This window comes from Stegostoma tigrinum, chromosome 7 (assembly GCF_030684315.1).
Source record: "Stegostoma tigrinum isolate sSteTig4 chromosome 7, sSteTig4.hap1, whole genome shotgun sequence".
Taxonomy (NCBI): domain Eukaryota; kingdom Metazoa; phylum Chordata; class Chondrichthyes; order Orectolobiformes; family Stegostomatidae; genus Stegostoma; species Stegostoma tigrinum.
Window position 1 is genome coordinate 77142620 of NC_081360.1, and position 19234 is coordinate 77161853.

General features: G+C 44.6%; 1 protein-coding gene across 1 annotated transcript in view; it reads right to left on the reverse strand.

Moving 5' to 3' along the window:
• Positions 1–19234, reverse strand: part of LOC125454115 (low-density lipoprotein receptor-related protein 1-like) — a 1886982-nt gene that overhangs the window by 738258 nt on the left and 1129490 nt on the right. The window contains exon 22 of the mRNA XM_048534492.2: positions 3635–3835. Coding sequence (XP_048390449.1) covers positions 3635–3835 — 201 coding nt within the window. The remainder of the gene's footprint in view (positions 1–3634; positions 3836–19234) is intronic.

Sequence of the window (19234 nt, forward strand, 5' to 3'; positions counted from 1 at the left end):
CATGTCAAGACCCACCCCAATCTCCTACCTACCAGCCTCATCCTGCCCCCTTGAACCGTCCGTCCTCCCTGGACTGACCTATCCCCTCCCTAATTCCCCACTTATACTCACCTTTACTAGCTCCACCCCTTCCTCTTTGACCTGTATATCTACTCTCAACTATCTTCTCCTCTATCCATCTTCTATCCGCCTCCCCCTCTCTCCCTATTTATTTTAGAATCCCCATCCCCATTCCCCATTTCTGAAGAAGGGTCTGGACCCAAAACGTCAGCCTTCCTGCTCCTCTGATGCTGCATGGCCTGCTGTGTTCATCCAGCTCTGCACCTTGTTTTCTGACACACTTAAAAAAATGCCTTTGGCTTTTGCAACAGCAGGGAATGTCAGATCCAATGTTTGTTTTTCTTGATAGGCAAAGACTGTACAGATTTGCTTCAGTACTTGTGTATGAACATAAAGATTTTTAAATGAATAAAGTATGTTTTTGCAAAAACAGAAAATAGGATATAAATTAACACCATTTACCCCTGAGCCCACTGGAATTTAAGTGGTGGCTCAGGAATTAATTGGAAGTTACTCAGCACGTCCCTCATCAGTTGATGCTGTGTTGGGTTTTCTGGTGGCTGACAAGGACGTGGGCATCCCTTGGTTTAAGGCTTTCAGTGCCTGATTGAGCGACCTGGTGTTGGCAAAGATCAACTAACACCATTTTGTGAGGGCTACTGCAAGCCAACAGCCCACCCTATCTTCTAATTCACTGTTCCACATCCTAAAGCCCCCACCTCTGGTGATCACTTCTCTGTGATTAGAATTCTGCCCTCATTCAAGCCCAGGGATCCAGCAATGACAACAACAGCAGGGACTGTTTTTTTTGTTTTTTGTTCCTGATTTACAGTATTCAACGTTCTTTCAGTTTTTATTTAATGTTAAATCCAGCCTGCTAGAAAGACAAACGTAGGTTAAGCAATAAATTTATGATCAGAGATAACAAAGTGTTAACATCTCATTTTCACCATGGACATCCAGTCCCTATACACCTGCATTCCCCATGTAGATGGCCTCAAGGTCTTCCGCTCCTTACTGTACCACAGACCGGACCAGTCCCCCTCCACCGATACCCTCATCCGCCTAGCTGAACTCGTCCTCACCCTCAACAACTTCTCTTTCGACTCCTCCCACTTCCTACAGACAAAGGGGGTGGCCGTGGGTGCCCACATGGGCCCAAGCTGTGTCTGCCTCTTTGTAGGTTATGTGGAAAAGTCCCTCTTTCGCACCTGCACTGGCCCTAAACCCCACCTCTTCCTCTGTTACATTGTTGACTGTATCGACAGCGCTTCGAGCTCCCAAGACGAGGCCGAACAGTTCATCCACTTCACCAATACCTTCCACCCCAACCTTAAGTTCACCTGGAACATCTTCAACACATCCCTCACCTTCCTGGACCTCTCTGTCCCCATCTCAGGCAACTACTTACAAACCGATGTCCATTTCAAGCCCACCGACTCCCACAGCCACCTGAAATACACTTCCTCTCACCCACCTTCCTGCAAAAATTCCATCCCTATTCCTAATTCCTTTACCTCTGCCACATCTGCTCCCAGGATGAGGCATTCAACTCCCGCATATCCCAGATGTCCTCATTCTTCAAGGACCGCAATTTCCCCTCTGCAGTGGTTGAGAACATTTCCCACAACTCATCCCTCACACCCCGTCCCCGCAATAACTGCCAAAAGAGAATCCCCCTCGCCCTCACATACCACTTGACCAACCTCCGGATACATCTCATCATCCTCCGACACTTCCGCCATCTACAATCCGATCCCACCACTAAAGACAATTTTCCAACCCCACCCTTGTCTGCCATCCGAAGAGATCACTCTCTCCATGATTCCCTTGTCCACTCTACACTCCCCTCCAACTCCACCACACCTGGCAACTTCACCCGCAACCGCAGGAAGTGTTACACTTGCCCCCACATTTCCTCCCTCACCCACATCCCAGGCCCCAAGATGACTTTCCACATCAAGCAGATGTTTACCTGCACATCTGCCAAAGTGGTATATTGCATCATCTGTACCCAGTGTGGCTTCCTCTACATTGGGGAAACCAAGCGGAGAATGGGGACCGCTTTGCAGAACACCTATGCTCGGTTCGCAATAAATAACTGCGCCTCCCAGTCGCGAACCATTTCAACTCCCCCTCCCATTCCTTCGAGGACATGTCCATCCTGGGCCTCCTGCAGTGCCATAATGATGCCACCCGTAGGTTGCAGGAACAGCAACTCATATTCCACTTGGGAGCCCTGCAGCCCAATGGTATCAATGTGGACTTCACCAGCTTCAAAATCTCCCCTCCCCCCACTGCATCCCAAATCCAGCCCAGCTCGTCCCCGCCTCCCTAACCTGATCTTCCTCTCAACTATCCCCTCCACCCACCTCAAGCCGCATCTCCATTTCCTACCTACTAACCTCATCCCGCCCCCTTGAACTGTCCGTCCTCTCCCGACTAACCTATCCCCTCCCTACGTCCCCACCCATACTCTCCTCTCCACCTATATTTTTCTCTACCAATCTTTGGTCAACTTCCCCCTCCCTCCCTATTTATTCCAGAACCCTCTCCCCATCCCCCTCTCTGATGAAGGGTCTAGGCCCGAAACGTCAGCTTTTGTGTTCCTGAGATGCTGCTTGGCCTGTTGTGTTCATCCAGCTCCACACTTTGTTATCTCTATTAAGCGATAAATTTGTATTTTTAAATTTGGCTTTGAACTTAGTTCACATAATTGCAGGCTTTTAAAAGAATATATCTATTAAACAGTCCCTATTGCTTGTGACATCAGACAAACTGAACCTTATCTGAAAGTTTTGCATTTTCTGCTTTAGTGTTCGAGTCATACAATTCAGCAATTACTTTCTTCCCTGAAGGATGTATGTATATCTGTTAATCAGGCATGAGTGTTTATTTTTCAATGCCATTCTCATGTGGCTTTATCCACTTCTCTGTATAATACATTAAATTGGCTGCATTCTCCATTGCAGCTGTGGTGTGATCAGCATTGTACAAAGATCCACCTATCCCCTGTAATAATGTGGCCTTGGCAGAACTAAGAAGGACCATCCTCCTTGCACTGAGGTGACATGAAGTCTTGTGAACTATTGAAGACAGATTGCCAAATTCGAGTCAAATTTTCATTTTCCACGTATATCAAGACATGAATGGAGGTATTCTATTCTTACTTTATGTAAAATCCTTACAGCTATCAAGGACAGAAGCTTTTAAGTTCATTGTATAGACTGGACTTCAGTCTCAGAATAGAACACAATCGCAGTCTGTGTGTCAGGGTAAATTTTCCCTTCTGAGCTAACGTTTGCATGAAGATTTTCAACATGAAGCTGTTCTTAAATTGACAATAAATTCACGTACCAATGCAAGACACAGTGAACATTGACTTTTCAGGTATTACGAGTCAACACAGGCATCAAAAGTACTGCTTGACTCTAGAAACAGTCTGCAAGCTGACATTCAGCTTTGCTGCTCAGAGCTGGTATTAAAATAATTATTTCCCTTAGATGAAAATATTGGAAAATATCTTTGGGATCCTCAGCAGCACATACTCTTATTTCAAATACAAGAAGCCTACCACAAAGTGCGCTCTCATCGGCACCATTTGGACATTCTTCTTTCCCATTGCAGAACTTGTCCAACAAAAGGCAAATTGATGTATTTCCAGCACAAGGGTAGGTTGGTGGCTTGCAACCAAATGCTCCACAGTTTTCTTCATCTGAGTGATCTTCACAGTCACTTTCCCCATCACAGACCCATGTCATATTGATGCATCGTCCTTTGAAAGAGAAAAAACAAAGAGGCTAGATTGTCTGTCACAAACACTTTGAGGGATTATTTTAAAATAACCACTCAGTTATAAGCATCATTCTTATGCTCCTGATATATAAACTGTAATTTCAAGGTTCTTATCTGATATTGAGCTTTTAGATCTTTAATATTTGTCAAAAATAGCACAACTCTATCTATCAGAGGGACTAAAATGAAGAAACCAAACAATTATAATGTCTCCAATTTTTGACTAGGCGTTGTCACAAAATACATTCGTCAGTGTCATGTAGGGGTTTGATTAAATATATTTTAAAATTGCAAACCACTGGAGGAAATAGACTGAAATTTATTTATTTGTGTGCACTGGCTAAGCAGTACTATTGTATCTTAAAATTACAAATTAGCAGGTATGCAGATACCATGCAATATTGTCAGCCCCTTATTGTCTTCATTAGCAGCTATTCATTCATCCCAACTGACCTTTACCCACTTCTTTGTCTGTCCAACTGTTTTTCTCTCTTTTTTGGGCTCTATCTCCACATATTGTTTACTCTCCCCATCCCCCCCACCCCTTCTTCTATATAAAAATCATTCTTTTTCTAGCTTCCATCTGTTCAAAAGAACAGTCACTGAGCCCAAAACATTGACTCCGATTTCTATCTGCAGATGCTGCCAGACTTGCTGAGATTTTCCAGCAATTTCTGTTTTTAATTCAGTACCAGTAGGTAAGTCTGCCATACTGTTATACCTGTCCCGAACTGAAAAGTCAACTTTTCTGCTCCTCTGATGCTGCCTGACCTGCTGTGTTTCCCTAGCTCCGTTCTGTGCTGCGTCTTCTATAAATATTTGTTGTGGAAGTAATGTAATGCTGCATAACAAAGAACTGTCTGTTACTCCAGTTTTGCAAGTATTTAGTATTTCCACAAGCATAGCAGCATTTGATCACTGAGTTATCAACATTGTCAGAAAATTGATAGTTAATTTAGTAGATTTTCACCCTATTGTACACTGAAGCTACTTCAAGTAAAGTGAGACAAGCTTGATGCATGGCAATGCCAGATTACAATGATATGGCCAATTGTATGCAGCTGTCAATCTTACTAACCCTTCAGATCAAGGAGTGCAGTTCGAGGACTTCGTGTGATTAACCAATACTGATGCTCTGAGACTTTAATAAGGTATAATATAAATTAAATTAATTTCTTTGTCAGCTCAATATAGCATGGCCATGCAGTTAAGATGGATAAATCTTTAAATAGACACTCAACATAATTAAAATGCAAGTTCAATTCAGCTGTGTTTGCAGAGAAATTCTGACGCTTAAACTAAAATAATGGATCCAGAGAAGAATATGGCATTGTTCCAAGGTAGTTTGATATTGTTGTCACTACAGCTTCTAAGTCTAATTTTTAATTTTTTTAAATATTTTGATCGAGAGCTCTAAGGTATAAATCTTTTTATTCATTTACTGAGCAGTAATGAAAAGAAAATGCACTTTCTAACAAAACGTTTCTTCACAAAATTGGTGTCTTAAAATTGTAACTAGATTTATTGCTGACAGGACAGAGTGCATTACCAGTCTCTTTTCTCCTGCTGTTTGAGGTGACTTGCATGTCAACAATGACTAGAACTTAATGAACTCATCAAGTGAAAATATACCATTTCAAAAGTCATTTCACCAACCTAACTTTCAGTCATGTCCTCTCTCTCTTATCAGGGTTTACAATTCATCTTCTGAGTACTTTAAGTTTTCTTCCTCCTTCCACAGTAAAGTGCCTTGAGATACTATCATTGCTAGAGATACTATATGAATCTAAATTGCTGTTATTGTTCTAGAATGTTGTGAAGCGAAACATCAGATGTTTAATACAGTGATCAGTTGGTCGTTAGTATTAGGTTCATATTCATCATACATGCTCTGAATCTGTGGTGCATAAACTGTCAATGTTTTCTGTTACTCTTCCACTGAGAGTAACAGCAAATCTGGGAGTACATATATGTGCCGAATAACACAAAAAAATTGCTTGGAACTCTATAATTCCGAGAGAGTGTGATATTGAAATGCCCCATACTGACCATCCCACTGGGATTCAATATGAGAAACCTTTAGAATTGACACTAATACTGATAGTCACATAGTAAAAAACCTTTAAAAAGATTAGACCATGTTGAAATATGCAATTGTGTTTTTAATTTTTTATTTTAACTTTGTCATTGCTGCTAAATGTCCTTGCAGAACTTTAGTTTTTTTTTACATTTAAATAAACAATCCAAGTAAATGAACATTAATTTTTGAAGTTTATCTTCATTGAGTTTCTACGTTAATTCAGTCACAATCACTTATTTATCGATTAAAACTTTTAAATTAAAATTCAACTAATTTAGCGCTTTAACCTTGCTGATTTGCTGTCTGTGAACACACATCAACACCATTGGCAGATAATAAAATGTGAGGCTGGATGAACACAGCAGGCCAAGCAGCATCTCAGGAGCATAAAAGCTGACGTTTCGGGCCTAGACCCTTCATCAGAGAGGGGGTGGGGAGAGGGAACTGGAATAAATAGGGAGAGAGGGGGAGGCGGACCGAAGATGAGGAGTAAAGAAGATAGGTGGAGAGAGTATAGGTGGGGAGATAGGGAGGGGATAGGTCAGTCCAGGGAAGACGGACAGGTCAAGGAGGTGGGATGAGGTTAGTAGGTAGATGGGGGTGCGGCTTGGGGTGGGAGGAAGGGATGGGTGAGAGGAAGAACCGGTTAGGGAGGCAGAGACAGGTTGGACTGGTTTTGGGATGCAGTGGGTAGGGGGGAAGAGCTGGGCTGGTTGTGTGGTGCAGTGGGGGGAGGGGACGAACTGGGCTGGTTTAGGGATGCAGTAGGGGAAGGGGAGATTTTGAAATGGTGAATTCCACATTGATACCATATGGCTGCAGGGTTCCCAGGCGGAATATGAGTTGCTGTTCCTGCAACCTTCGGGTGGCATCATTGTGGCAGTGCAGGAGGCCCATGATGGACATGTCATCTAAAGAATGGAAGGGGGAGTGGAAATGGTTTGCGACTGGGAGGTGCAGTTGTTTGTTGCGAACTGAGCGGAGGTGTTCTGCAAAGCGATCTCCAAACCTCCGCTTGGTTTCCCCAATGTAGAGGAAGCCACATCGGGTACAGTGGATGCAGTATACCACATTGGCAGATGTGCAGGTGAACCTCTGCTTAATGTGGAATGTCATCTTGGGGCCTGGGATAGGGGTGAGGTGTGGGGGCAAGTGTAGCATTTCCTGCGGTTGCAGGGGAAGGTGCCGGGTGTGGTGGGGTTGGAGGGCAGTGTGGAGCGAACAAGGGAGTCACGGAGAGAGTGGTCTCTCCGGAAAGCAGACAGGGGTGGGGATGGAAAAATTACTTGGGTGGTGGGGTCGGATTGTAAATGGCGGAAGTGTCGGAGGATGATGCGTTGTATCCGGAGGTTGGTAGGGTGGTGTGTGAGAACGAGGGTGATCCTCTTTGGGCGGTTGTGGCGGGGGCGGGGGGTGAGGGATGTGTTGCGGGAAATACGGGAGACGCGGTCAAGGGCGTTCTCGATCACTGTGGGGGGAAATTTGCGGTCCTTGAAGAACTTGGACATCTGGGATGTGCGGGAGTGGAATGTCTTATTGTGGGAGCAGATGCCGTGGAGGCGGAGGAGTTGGGAATAGGGGATGGAATTTTTGCAGGAGGGTGGGTGGGAGGAGGTGTATTCTAGGTAGCTGTGGGAGTCGGTGGGCTTGAAATGGACATCAGTTACAAGCTGGTTGCCTGAGATGGAGACTGAGAGGTCCAGGAAGGTGAGGGATGTGCTGGAGATGGCCCAGGTGAACTGAAGGTTGGGGTGGAAGGTGTTGGTGAAGTAGATGAACTGTTCGAGCTCCTCCGGGGAGCAAGAGGCGGCGCCGATACAGTCATCAATGTACCGGAGGAAGAGGTGGGGTTTGGGGCCTGTGTAGGTGCGGAAGAGGGACTGTTCCACGTAACCTACAAAGAGGCAGGCATAGCTGGGGCCCATGCGGGTGCCCATGGCCACCCCCTTAGTCTGTAGGAAGTGGGAGGAGTCAAAAGAGAAGTTGTTGAGGGTGAGGACGAGTTCAGCTAGGCGGATGAGGGTGTCGGTGGACGGGGACTGGTCGGGCCTGCAGGACAGGAAGAAGCGGAGGGCCTTGAGGCTCTTGGAGACCGCTTTGCAGAACACCTCCGTTCAGTTCGCAACAAACAACTGCACCTCCCAGTCGCAAACCATTTCCACTCCCCCTCCCATTCTTTAGATGACATGTCCATCATGGGCCTCCTGCAGTGCCACAATGATGCCACCCGAAGGTTGCAGGAACAGCAACTCATATTCCGCCTGGGAACCCTGCAGCCTAATGGTATCAATGTGGACTTCACCAGTTTCAAAATCTCCCCTTCCCCAACTGCATCCCTAAACCAGCCCAGTTCATCCCCTCTCCCCACTGCACCACACAACCAGCCCAGCTCTTCCCCTCCACCCACTGCATCCCAAAACCAGTCCAGCCTGTCTCTGCCTCCCTAACCGGTTCTTCCTCTCACCCATCCCTTCCTCCCACCCCAAGCCGCACCCCCATCTACCTACTAACCTCATCCCACCTCCTTGACCTATCCATCTTCCCTGGACTGACCTATCCCTTCCCTACCTCCCCACCTATACTCTCTCCACCTATCTTCTTTACTCTCCATCTTCGGTCCGCCTCCCCCTCTCTCCCTATTTATTCCAGTTCCCTCTCCCTATCCCCCTCTCTGATGAAGGGTCTAGGCCCGAAACGTCAGCTTTTGTGCTCCTGAGATGCTGCTTGGCCTGCTGTGTTCATCCAGCCTCACATTTTATTATCTTGGAATTCTCCAGCATCTGCAGTTCCCATTATCTCTCAACACCATAGACAGCTTATTTTGTATGCAGCCATCAGTGCTGTATGCTGGGAAATCCCCTTGACCTTGCGCCAAATAAAAAGTTCCCTAGGGAACAGGCTTGGCTGAACCACAGAGTTCACTAGGCTTTTTGGTATGCTTCCTTTGAGATCAATGACAATCAGAATTGTCTCCATGATAAGAACAGAATTCAGCACAAAAGCAAAATGGATCCAATTTTCCAAGCAATGGCAATCATCCATAGATTTTGCTCCTTCTTTTTCATAATGAAAGAATTTTGCATTTCTGACAGGAGGCTTTGGTTAGGCCTCCTGCAGAAACCAGGGCCATAGATTCATTCTGACCGGTTCCCCGGTAGTGTAGAACAGATGGAGAAAGGCAAACCGTTCTTCCTTTTTCACAGCGGTATTTGTTTGTATTCTTTAATTTAAAAATCCAACATTCACACAGCCACTTTAAAAAGGCATGTGAAAGGTTAAGTGTGAGTTTAGGGTGCTGAAGTATCAACTGCCAGCTGGTAAAGTGCTAAGTATTTAATTTACCAGGTGAGTAGAGTGCCAAGTAGTACTGTGTCACGAAATAGTGTACCTGGTGGGTAGGGGATAGGGTGCTAGGTGGATAGTATTCCAGGTGAAAGAAGATCGTCTGGATTGGGAGCCAGAGCAAGAAGGGAGCAGGTTAGTGATAAAGTTGTTAGGATAGGTTGATCTGGGTGAGAGATGCTACGTCTACCAAAGAAAAGGGAGTTTAGTTCAGTGTGGGGAGGTGTTTCTAGATCTATTGGGAAGGAGAAGAGGTGATAGAGCCTGGCAGCAGTGAAGAGGAGACTGGGATTGGGGGATGAGATAATGTTTGCCAGTAACAGGGTAAGGGGTTGTGGGAGAGAGGAGGCTGGGTCTGGTGGTGGGGAGGGACTCAGGTCCCAGGAGGGAGCAGGGCTGCACGGTGGCATAGTAGTTAGCACTGCTGCTTCACAGCACCAGGGGCCTGGGTTCGAATCCAGCCTCGGGCGACTGTCTGTGAGGAGTTTGCACATTCTCCCCATGTTTGCATGTTTCCTCCGGGTGCTCCGGGTTTCCTCCCATGGTCCAACAATGTGCAGGTTAGGTGGATTGGCCATGTTAAATTGCCTGTAGTGTTCAGGGATGTGTAGATTAGGTGGGTTATTGGGGGATGGGTCTGCGTGGGATGCTCTGAGGTTCGGTGTGGACTTGTTAGGCCAAAGGACCTGTTTCCACACTGTAGGGATTCTATGATTAATACATTAGAAAGGGGGTTTCAGGATCTAAGGATGGGATGTATCAGATCTCAGGAGTACAATGGGGCCAAAGGAGATGTTAGGAGTTTGAGGAATGTGGTTGAGGTAAGCTGTGGGCATCAGGTGAATTGTTGCTCAGCAGCTGGAGAAGGGATTTTGTAGTCTAAGCTTTCCTGTGTAACTGTTTTCTTAACTTCAGCAGAACCTTCCAAATTCTCCAATTTAAATTGATACTTTATGAGGATTCTAGGAATGTGGGAATTGACAAATGGAATCTTCAATTTAACAGCTAAATCCCTCGGAATGTGATATGCTTGAGATTCTGCAGACTCATCATGTGCAATTCTCACATATATTGGAATAAGGAATGTCTGACCCTTGGACTATCCAGGCTGTTATTATTTTCAACATTATTTTTAAGACATTCATGCAGCAAAATACAACAGCTTTTATTTATTTTTGGTAGTATGGCTTTTGGTAACAGCAATACGACTGTAAAACAGCTATTACTGTGTAATTTGGCATATGTACCCTTCAGGGTGAACAATACAAATGGTATCTTATTAAAAGAAAGATGTTCTTATTACATGGTATTTCCATGTCAAACATAATTTTTAGTTGCTCAAATCTCACCAACACTAGAAGATAAGCTTACATATTGTAGCTTTGCCAATTATTCTACAATGATTAATACATACCTCAATACTGGGCCACTCAAGTCCAAGTGGCTTCTGAAATTATGGAAATTGATTTGGGAGGAATGTTGCTTACTTATCACCTACCATCTGATTCCTGGTCTATGGTATTTTAGTTTGCTCAGTTCTCCATTCATCAGTAAGAAGTAATGGTCCATCATCAGTTTGTGGGTTGTCAGGCTTAAAATGCTTAAGGCTGAAAATAGCTGTCCAAAATGCATTGGAATGGAGTTTAGGGCAGGGTAGGAGGCTGATTCTGATTAAATAAAACTGAAATGTGCCAGCCTGTTGTCTCTATTCCCAACTTTGCTGACTTTCTTGAGGTATAGGGAGAGTGGTGGATTGGCAGGAAAAGTAAAGTCACCCAACTCGTTAATTGAGGTAACAAGGTGTGGAGCTGGAGCTGGATCAACACAGCAGGCCAAGCAGCATCAGAGAAGCAGGAAAGCTAACGTTTTGGGCCTAGACCCTTCTTCAGAAATGGGGAAGGGGAAGGGGATTCTGAAATGAATAGGCAGAGGGGGTGAGGTGGAGAGAAGATGTATAGGGGAGAAGATTGGTGCAGAGGAGACTAACAGGTCAAAGAGGCGAGAATGGGGCCAGTAAAGGTGGGTGTAGTTGGCGAGTTAGGGAGGGGATAGGTCAGTCCAGGGAAGATGGACAGGTCAAGGGGGCAGGATGAAGCTAGTAGGTAGGAGATGGGAGTCGGGCTTGAGGCGGGAGGAGTGGATAGGTGGGAGGAAGGACAGTTTAGAGAGGTGGGGACAAGCTGGGCTGGTTTTGGGATGCGGTTGGGGGAAGGGGAGATTTTGAAGCTTGTGGAGTCCTCATTGATAACATTGGGCTGCAGGGTTCCCAAGCGGAATATGAGTTGCCATTCCTACAGCCTTCGGGTGGCATCATTGTGGCACTGCAGGAGGCCCAGGATGGACATGTCCTCTAAAGAATGGGAGGGGGAGTTGAAATGGTTTGCAACTGGGAGATGGAGTTGTTTAGTGCGAACCTGTAGGTGTAGGTGTTCTGCAAAGCGGTCTTTAAACCTCTGCTTGGGTTCCCTGATGTAGAGGAGGCCACATCTGGAACAGCAGAAACAGTATACTACATTAGCAGATGTGCAGGTGAACATCTGCTTGATGTGGAAGGTTTTCTTGGGGCTGGGATGGGTGTGAAAGGGGAGGTGTAGGGGCAGGTGTAGCACTTCCTGCAGTTGCAGGTGGGGCTGGAGATTAATTGGGTGTGTTGAGATGATGAGGCAATTTCTTAAGTTTACCTTCTGAGTCCTCAGGATTACCATTGAAGTGCGAGGCCATTAGGAGCAGTTTGACAGTGGACAGTCCTAAGCTGGTTGGGGGAGGGGAGTCATTGTTGAAATAGTTTTGCTTGATGAAAGGAAAAGGGGAAAGTTTGACAATAAAAAAAATCGCTATGAGCAGCAATTTGGTTTTAATAGCCAAACTTTTCTTAATCTGTCTCAGATCACAGTTGTCATTTGCCTGAGCAGGAAAGTCAATGATTTGGATTTGCTTCCTTCATCAGGATCTCTGATGAGGGGCATAAACTCAGAACGTCGGCTTTCCTGCTCCTCTGATGCTGCCTGAACTGCTACGTTCTTCCAGCTCCAAACTGTACTAACTCTCTCCGGCATCTGCAGTTCTTGTTATTTCTTGCCATTTGCCCTGACCTATTTTAATATTGAAAACTGTAGCATAACAAAAATGGATAAAATAATAAAATGGCATGCTATATCAGAGACAAAGCAAACGTGCAAGAGGCAGTGAGGAAAGGATTGAATAATTTGTACTGGTGAGATTTCTCCTGATGGAGAACACTGTTTGCCCAATAGTACAAATGGAAAAGGTTGCAGGAACCTGCCGGACTCAGGCAGTAGTCACTCTTTCATAAGGCGAGTGGTCTAGAAACTCCAAAACTACAAAAAGATGTCGAAGTAGCTCTCTGTCCCATATGCAGAATAGAGCTCTGAGCCACAAATCCCATGGCAACATTGGCCAAATGATTTCTTTTTAAGGCTGCACATCATGGGCACCTAAAGAAATTGATAGAATGTGATGTGCTTTTCTGAGGCTGGATTAAGCGGGGGCATTGGGCTTCCAAACCCTGAGTTTAAAGATCAGGTGGCTTCGCCTTGTAAACATTCAACACTTGGAAAGAAGCTAATAGCTTCAAGGCAGGACTTCAGACTGCAGCCAACTGGTAGAAAGCAAAATGTAGGGATAAGGTTTTTTTTCAGGATGGTAGCCAGTGGAATTCTGCAGGTGTCAGTGCTGGGTCAGTAATTCATGTAATATATTAATGAACTGGACAAAGGAACTGAAGGCATTGTTGCTAAGTTTGTAGATGGCACAGAGGTAAGAGGAGAAGCAGTGTTGAGGTAGGCTGCAGTGAAACTTACAGGAGATTCAGCAAGGAAATAGCAGATGGAAAACAATGTGGGAAAGTGTGAGGTAGGAAGAACAGAAATGTGGATTTTCTAAAAGGGGAAGGGCTTGGGAAGTCTAAAGCACAAAGGGACTCAAGAGTCACAGATCTGGATTGTTTTAAGACCAGCATGCATGTTTATTTGGCAGTTAGGAAGGCAAACAGATTCAATTCAAGAAGAATAGGAAGTAGGAGCAGAGATGGTCTGCTGCAGCTGTACAAGATTGTGGTCAGACCACATTTGGAATATTGTGAGTAGATTTGGGCCCAGTTTCTAAATAAGTATGAGCTGACCTTGGAAGTGGTCCAGAAGAGGCTCACAAGAATGATCCTGGGATCAAGGGCTTGTCTTATGAGGAGTGGTTGAGGTCTCTGAATCTATATTCAATAAAGTTTAGAAGAATGAGGGAGGATCTTACTGAAACTTGCAGAGTACTGAGTGGCCTGGATAGAGCGGGCATGGAGAAGATGTTTCCACTAGTACAAGAGATTAGGACCTGAGGGTACAGCTTCAGAGTGAAAGGATGGCCCTTTGGAAATAAGATGAGGAGGACTTTCTTCAGTCAGAGAGTAGTAAGTTAGTGGAACTCATTATCACATATAGTTTTGGAAATCAAGTCATTATGTATCTTTAAAGGTAATGATAGCTAGGATCAAGGGTTACAGGGAGCAGACAGGAGAATGGGGGTTGAAGAACTTATCACCAATGATCAAATGGCAGAGCAGAATCAATGCATCACATGACTTAATTCTGCTCCTATATCTTATGGTCTTGTCTTATGGCTAGCCAAATTGCCAGCAGTTCTCTGGTCTCTACTATGGTCCCCTGTTCCGAGAAGACAGAGTTGGAGCAAGTGAGTGTTGGGAATACCACCAAGGCCAGGAAGGAGAGGAGAGCAAGGCCAACTACGTTAGCAATAGAAGATGGGGAACCAAAGCAGGGAGAAAATGTAGAGGATGGCACATCTGATGAGCCCCAGAAAGCACTCTCTTGATCACTAGCAATTTGAGAAGTGTGAACTATCAGGCTTGACGTTTGATCTAGACATCTCCTGTGATTGGTTAAATCCCAGCTGTGGACATTAAATGGTCTTGAGGACTTGAGATGACCCATGGGAGAGTAGGCCACCTGATACGTCTTGTGACAGAGGTAAAATTGTGTCAGCTGAAGTGTGTAAGTTGAGGGCAGGGGGCCCTCCAGGTCAAAACACATCTTGCCAAGAAGGCCAGAATATGTAACCTATCATGCATTGCCTTAGTCACTCAATGGTTGACAGATCTACCTTTAGGGCCATTGTGGCTGCAGTCAGGGAGGCGATGGCATAGTGGTATTATTGCTGGACTGTTAACCCAGACACCAGGTAATGTTCTGCTGACCTAGGTTAGAATCCTGCCACGGCAGATGGTGGAATTCAAATTCAATAAAATATCTGGAATTAAGAATCTAATGATGACTGTGAGTCCATTGTTGATTGTTGGAAAAACCCATCTCGTTCACTAATGTCCATTAGGGAGAGAAACTGCCATCCTTACCTGGTCTGGCCTCCATGTGACTCCATACCCAGAGCAATATGATTGACTCATAACTGCTCCCTGGGCAATTAGGGATGGGCAATAAATGCTGCCTGGCCAGTAGTTCCCAAAAAAGTCCCAAGAAAATCCTATCTTGCGGCTGGCTTGACACACAAACAGAAATGCTGCTCAGAATTGGTCCTTCAATCTAATGTGAAATGAAGCCCTAATTGTCTATTATTCATTTCCAAACATACAAATTGTCCGGCTGATTATTTTCAAAATTGAAAAGTCAGAATTGATAAATGAGATGTAAATCTATAAAACAGCAAATGTCAACAAAATGTCAGCAGAGTTTATGCTTTAGTTTAGTTGTGACACAACAACGTTAAAATGCGACTCTAGTTTGGTACAGTACCATTATTTCATATGAACAAAATTAGCTGAACATTGCAATTACATGCAAACCTGCAAATTAGCTTCTCGTGTGAGTCTGTAAACTTGTCTGATGTTCAGAGGAGTTTAACGCAGGATCAAGGCACAGGAAAAATTTTAAATCATCTGCAAATGTTCCAAAACACCACACTGCATTGATTATTTAAATTGGTCACAGTGTTTTGTTTACAAAAAATAAAACTGAACAAGGTGGGAAATGTATTTAATTTCCTCTGCTCTGACAAGATAATTATTTTCTACTGTTTCATGAGATGTGTGCACCACTGACATGGCCAGCCTTTATTGCCCATTCCTGTTTCTTCTTGAGAAACTTAAATCTCAGTGCGACTTTTTTTATGAACAATCAAACACTGATATCATTGGGAGATGTCAGTTTCAAAATCAATGAGAACAAAAAAACTATCTTGAGAATGACACTATATTTAAAAACAAAAGGTCCTTTCACTATCCAGAATAGTATTAAGTTGCTTTGCTCACACTTCATATCAAACATCAACAGGGGACCAAATCCATCACATGCTTTGTGTCGAGTGATGAAATATCAAGAGCAGTATATCCAGATGTTTCTTGTCACAATTCAGTCAAGCAACAGCAGTAAGTAATATATGATTCCTACCAGCGACAGTCTTTTAAATGTGTACTGCATAATCAATCCCATAACTACCAGCTGAAAGATCAGTCCAACATATGTTCATGATTGAAAAAAAAATGCAAAGCTACAAATAATAAAATGGTTGGCAATGCCAGAAGTAAAAAGGAAGACTTCACAATGTCTTTCCTCTAACTCAGCCAGGGCAGAAAGCCATCTGGATACACTTTGCTGTAACATGTTATTTCTTTGCACACCACTTAACACAATTTTACCTGTGAAGAATCACACCGTTAAATCAGATCTATAATATAAATTTGTGGCAGTATTCCTCAGATGAAAATAGAATTGAAGTTGTAATCCTGGCAATTGCCTCCAAGAATTAAATGTGCTATTTTCTTTACTTGAGTTTGAAGCTTAATGTTTTGAATTACATAGTTTTTTTTTGGACCTGTCAGTTGATTTCAACTACAGGCCATGTATTGAAAAGAAAACTTAGGTTGTTTTCAGAAAAAATACCAATCATGGAAACACAAGAAAATTGGCCAGCGGGTACTGTTAGGCAATAGCTGCAGGACATAAATATGGAACTTGATTTTAAATTTTGGGTGGGATGGCAGCAAAATGAATGGAAAAAGCATCAGGCAAGACATCCTATTAAGCATAATAAAAACTGAAAGAACTGTAGATGCTATAAATCAGCAACAAGAACAAATTTTCTGCAAAAGCTCAGCAGGTCTGGCAGCATTTGTAAAGAAAAAAAATAGAGTTAATGTTTTGGGTCTGGTACGCTTCCTCAAAATGTGTGAATGCCATGTTGGCAGTCAGTCCCAAGGAAGGGTCACTGGACCCAATATTTTAACTCTGTTTTCTCCTTCACAGATGCTGCCAGACCGGCTGAGCTTTTCCAGCAACTTTGTTTTTGATTTTATTAAACATGTTCTTTTTCAATTTCACATTCAAAATGGCTGTCCGGCTATTAAAGTCAGGTGGCTAATTGTAACAGTAAGGGATCTTGCCTTACAGTTGTCAGGACACTGCAGATGTGTTGGGTGAAAATTTTATTTCGTCAAGATGCTTGTGCTGGGTAGCCTTCATTTGAGGAACTTTCCCTCGAGGTTCTGGAAGAAATGGCCTACTCTCCTTGATCCACAGGCAGAACAAAAAAAACTGTAGAAACTTAATGTACCACTTCCAGCCAGTGCCAATATTGCCAATGCTCTTCTACTTAGGCCTCTTTCATCATCAGAGTTTAATTTACATGTTTAAACATGGTCCCACATATAGCTGTTTGTTGTCCCTTTTAATTCAATTAAAATTGGGCAAACAAAGACTGGGAAAAAAAAGATAAGAATTCAATTCCAGATGTTATGCCTGGTTGTCAGACTGAGCAAGTTAGCAGAAAATTATTGACAACAAAAACAGAAGTTTGTTTTGAGGAAGGGTCAACAGACCCGAAAGGTCAACTCTACTTTCTCTTCATCTCTGAAGAGACCTGCTGAGCTTTCCAGGAACTTCTGTTTTTGTGATAATAGTGTGAAGCTGGATGAACACAGCAGGCCAAGCAGCCTCTCAGGAGTACAAAAGCTGACGTTTCGGGCCTAGACCCTTCATCAGAGAGGGGGATGGGGTGAGGGTTCTGGAATAAATAAGGAGAGAGGGGGAGGCGGACCGAAGATGGAGAGAAAAGAAGATAGGTGGAGAGGAGAGTATAGGTGGGGAGGTAGGGAGGGGATAGGTCAGTCCAGGGAAGACGGACAGGTCAAGGAGGTGGGATGAGGTTAGTAGGTAGGAAATGGAGGTGCAGCTTGTGGTGGGAGGAAGGGATGGGTGAGAGGATGATCAGGTCAGGGAGGCAGAGACAGGCTGGGCTGGTTTTGGGATGCAGTGGGGGAAGGTGAGATTTTGAAGCTGGTGAAGCCCACATTGATACCATTGGGCTGCAGGGTTCCCAAGCGGAATATGAGTTGCTGTTCCTGCAACCATCGGGTGGCATCATTATGGCACTGCAGGAGGCCCATGATGGACATGTCATCTAAAGAATGGGAGGGAGAGTGGAAATGGTTTGCGACTGGGAGGTGCAGTTGTTTATTACAAACCGAGCGGAGGTGTTCTGCAAAGCGGTCCCCAAGCCTCCGCTAGGTTTTCCCAATGTAGAGGAAGCCACACTGGGTACAATGGATACAATATACCACATTGGCAGATGTGCAGGTGAACCTCTGCTTAATATGGAAAGTTATCTTGGGGCCTGGGATGGGGGTGAGGGAGGAGGTATGGGGGCAAGTGTAGCACTTCCTGCGGTTGCAGGGGAAGGTGCTGGGTGTGGTGGGGTTGGAGGGCAGTGTGGAGTGAACAAGGGAGTCATGGAGAGAGTGGTCTCTCCGGAAAGCAGACAAGGGTGGGGATGGAAAAATGTCTTGGGTGGTGGGGTCAGATTGTAGATGGCGCAAGTGTCGGAGGATGATGCGTTGTATCCGGAGGTTGGTGGGGTGTTGTGTGAGAACGAGGAGGATCCTCTTTGGGCAGTTGTGGCGGGGGCGGGGTGTGAGGGATGTGTAGCGGGAAATGCGGGAGACGCGGTCAAGGGTGTTCTCGCCCACTGCGGGGGGAAAGTTGTGGTCTTGAAGAACTTCGACATTTGCGATGTGCGGTAGTGGAATGCCTCATCGTGGGAGCAGATGCGGCAGAGGCGGAGGAATTGGGAATAGGGGATGGAATTTTTGCTGGAGGGTGGGTGGGAGGAGATGTATTCTAGGTAGCTGTGGGAGTCGGTGGGCTTGAAATGGACATCAGTTACAAGCTGGTTGCCTGAGATGGAGACTGACAGATCCAGGAAGGTGAGGGATGTGCTGGAGATGGCCCAGGTGAACTGAAGGTTGGGGTGGAAGATGTTGGTGAAGTGGATGAACTGTTCGAGCTCCTCTGGGGAGCAAGAGGCGGCTTTGTTACTGATTTACAGCATCGGCAGTTCTTTCAGATTTTTATTTAGCAAAACTATTGAACCTGGTCAACCACACAAAGATCCAAATTATTAAATTGATATAAAAATGCCTTTTCGGCATAGTTTTACTTGTCTATGATTTTGTAAGTGCAAAAGGGAAACATGTATCAGTTGTCTTTGTATCATATAAATATTGTAGGACAGACAAAGGCCGTTCATTGCCTTCATTGATCAACCATTGAGTACAGGAGTTGGAACATCATGTTGCAGTTGTGTTGGATGTTGGTGTGACCACTTTTGGCGGCCGCTGTTCCAGTTGCCTTGCTGTAGGAACGATATCGTTAATTGGAGAGGGTACAGAAAAGATTTACAAGGACATTACTGGGGCTGGATGGCTTGAGTTTTAAGGAGACACTGGATAGGCTGGAGCTTTTTTCCATTGGATCATAGAAGGTCGAGGGGTGGCCTTATACAAGCTTATAAAATCATGATGGGCATAGATAACGTGGATTGCAAAGGTCTTTTCCTAGGGTAGGGGATTTCCAAACGGGACAGTCTATTTTTAACATAAGAGGAGAAAGATTTAAAAGTGATCTGAGGGGCAATGTTTTT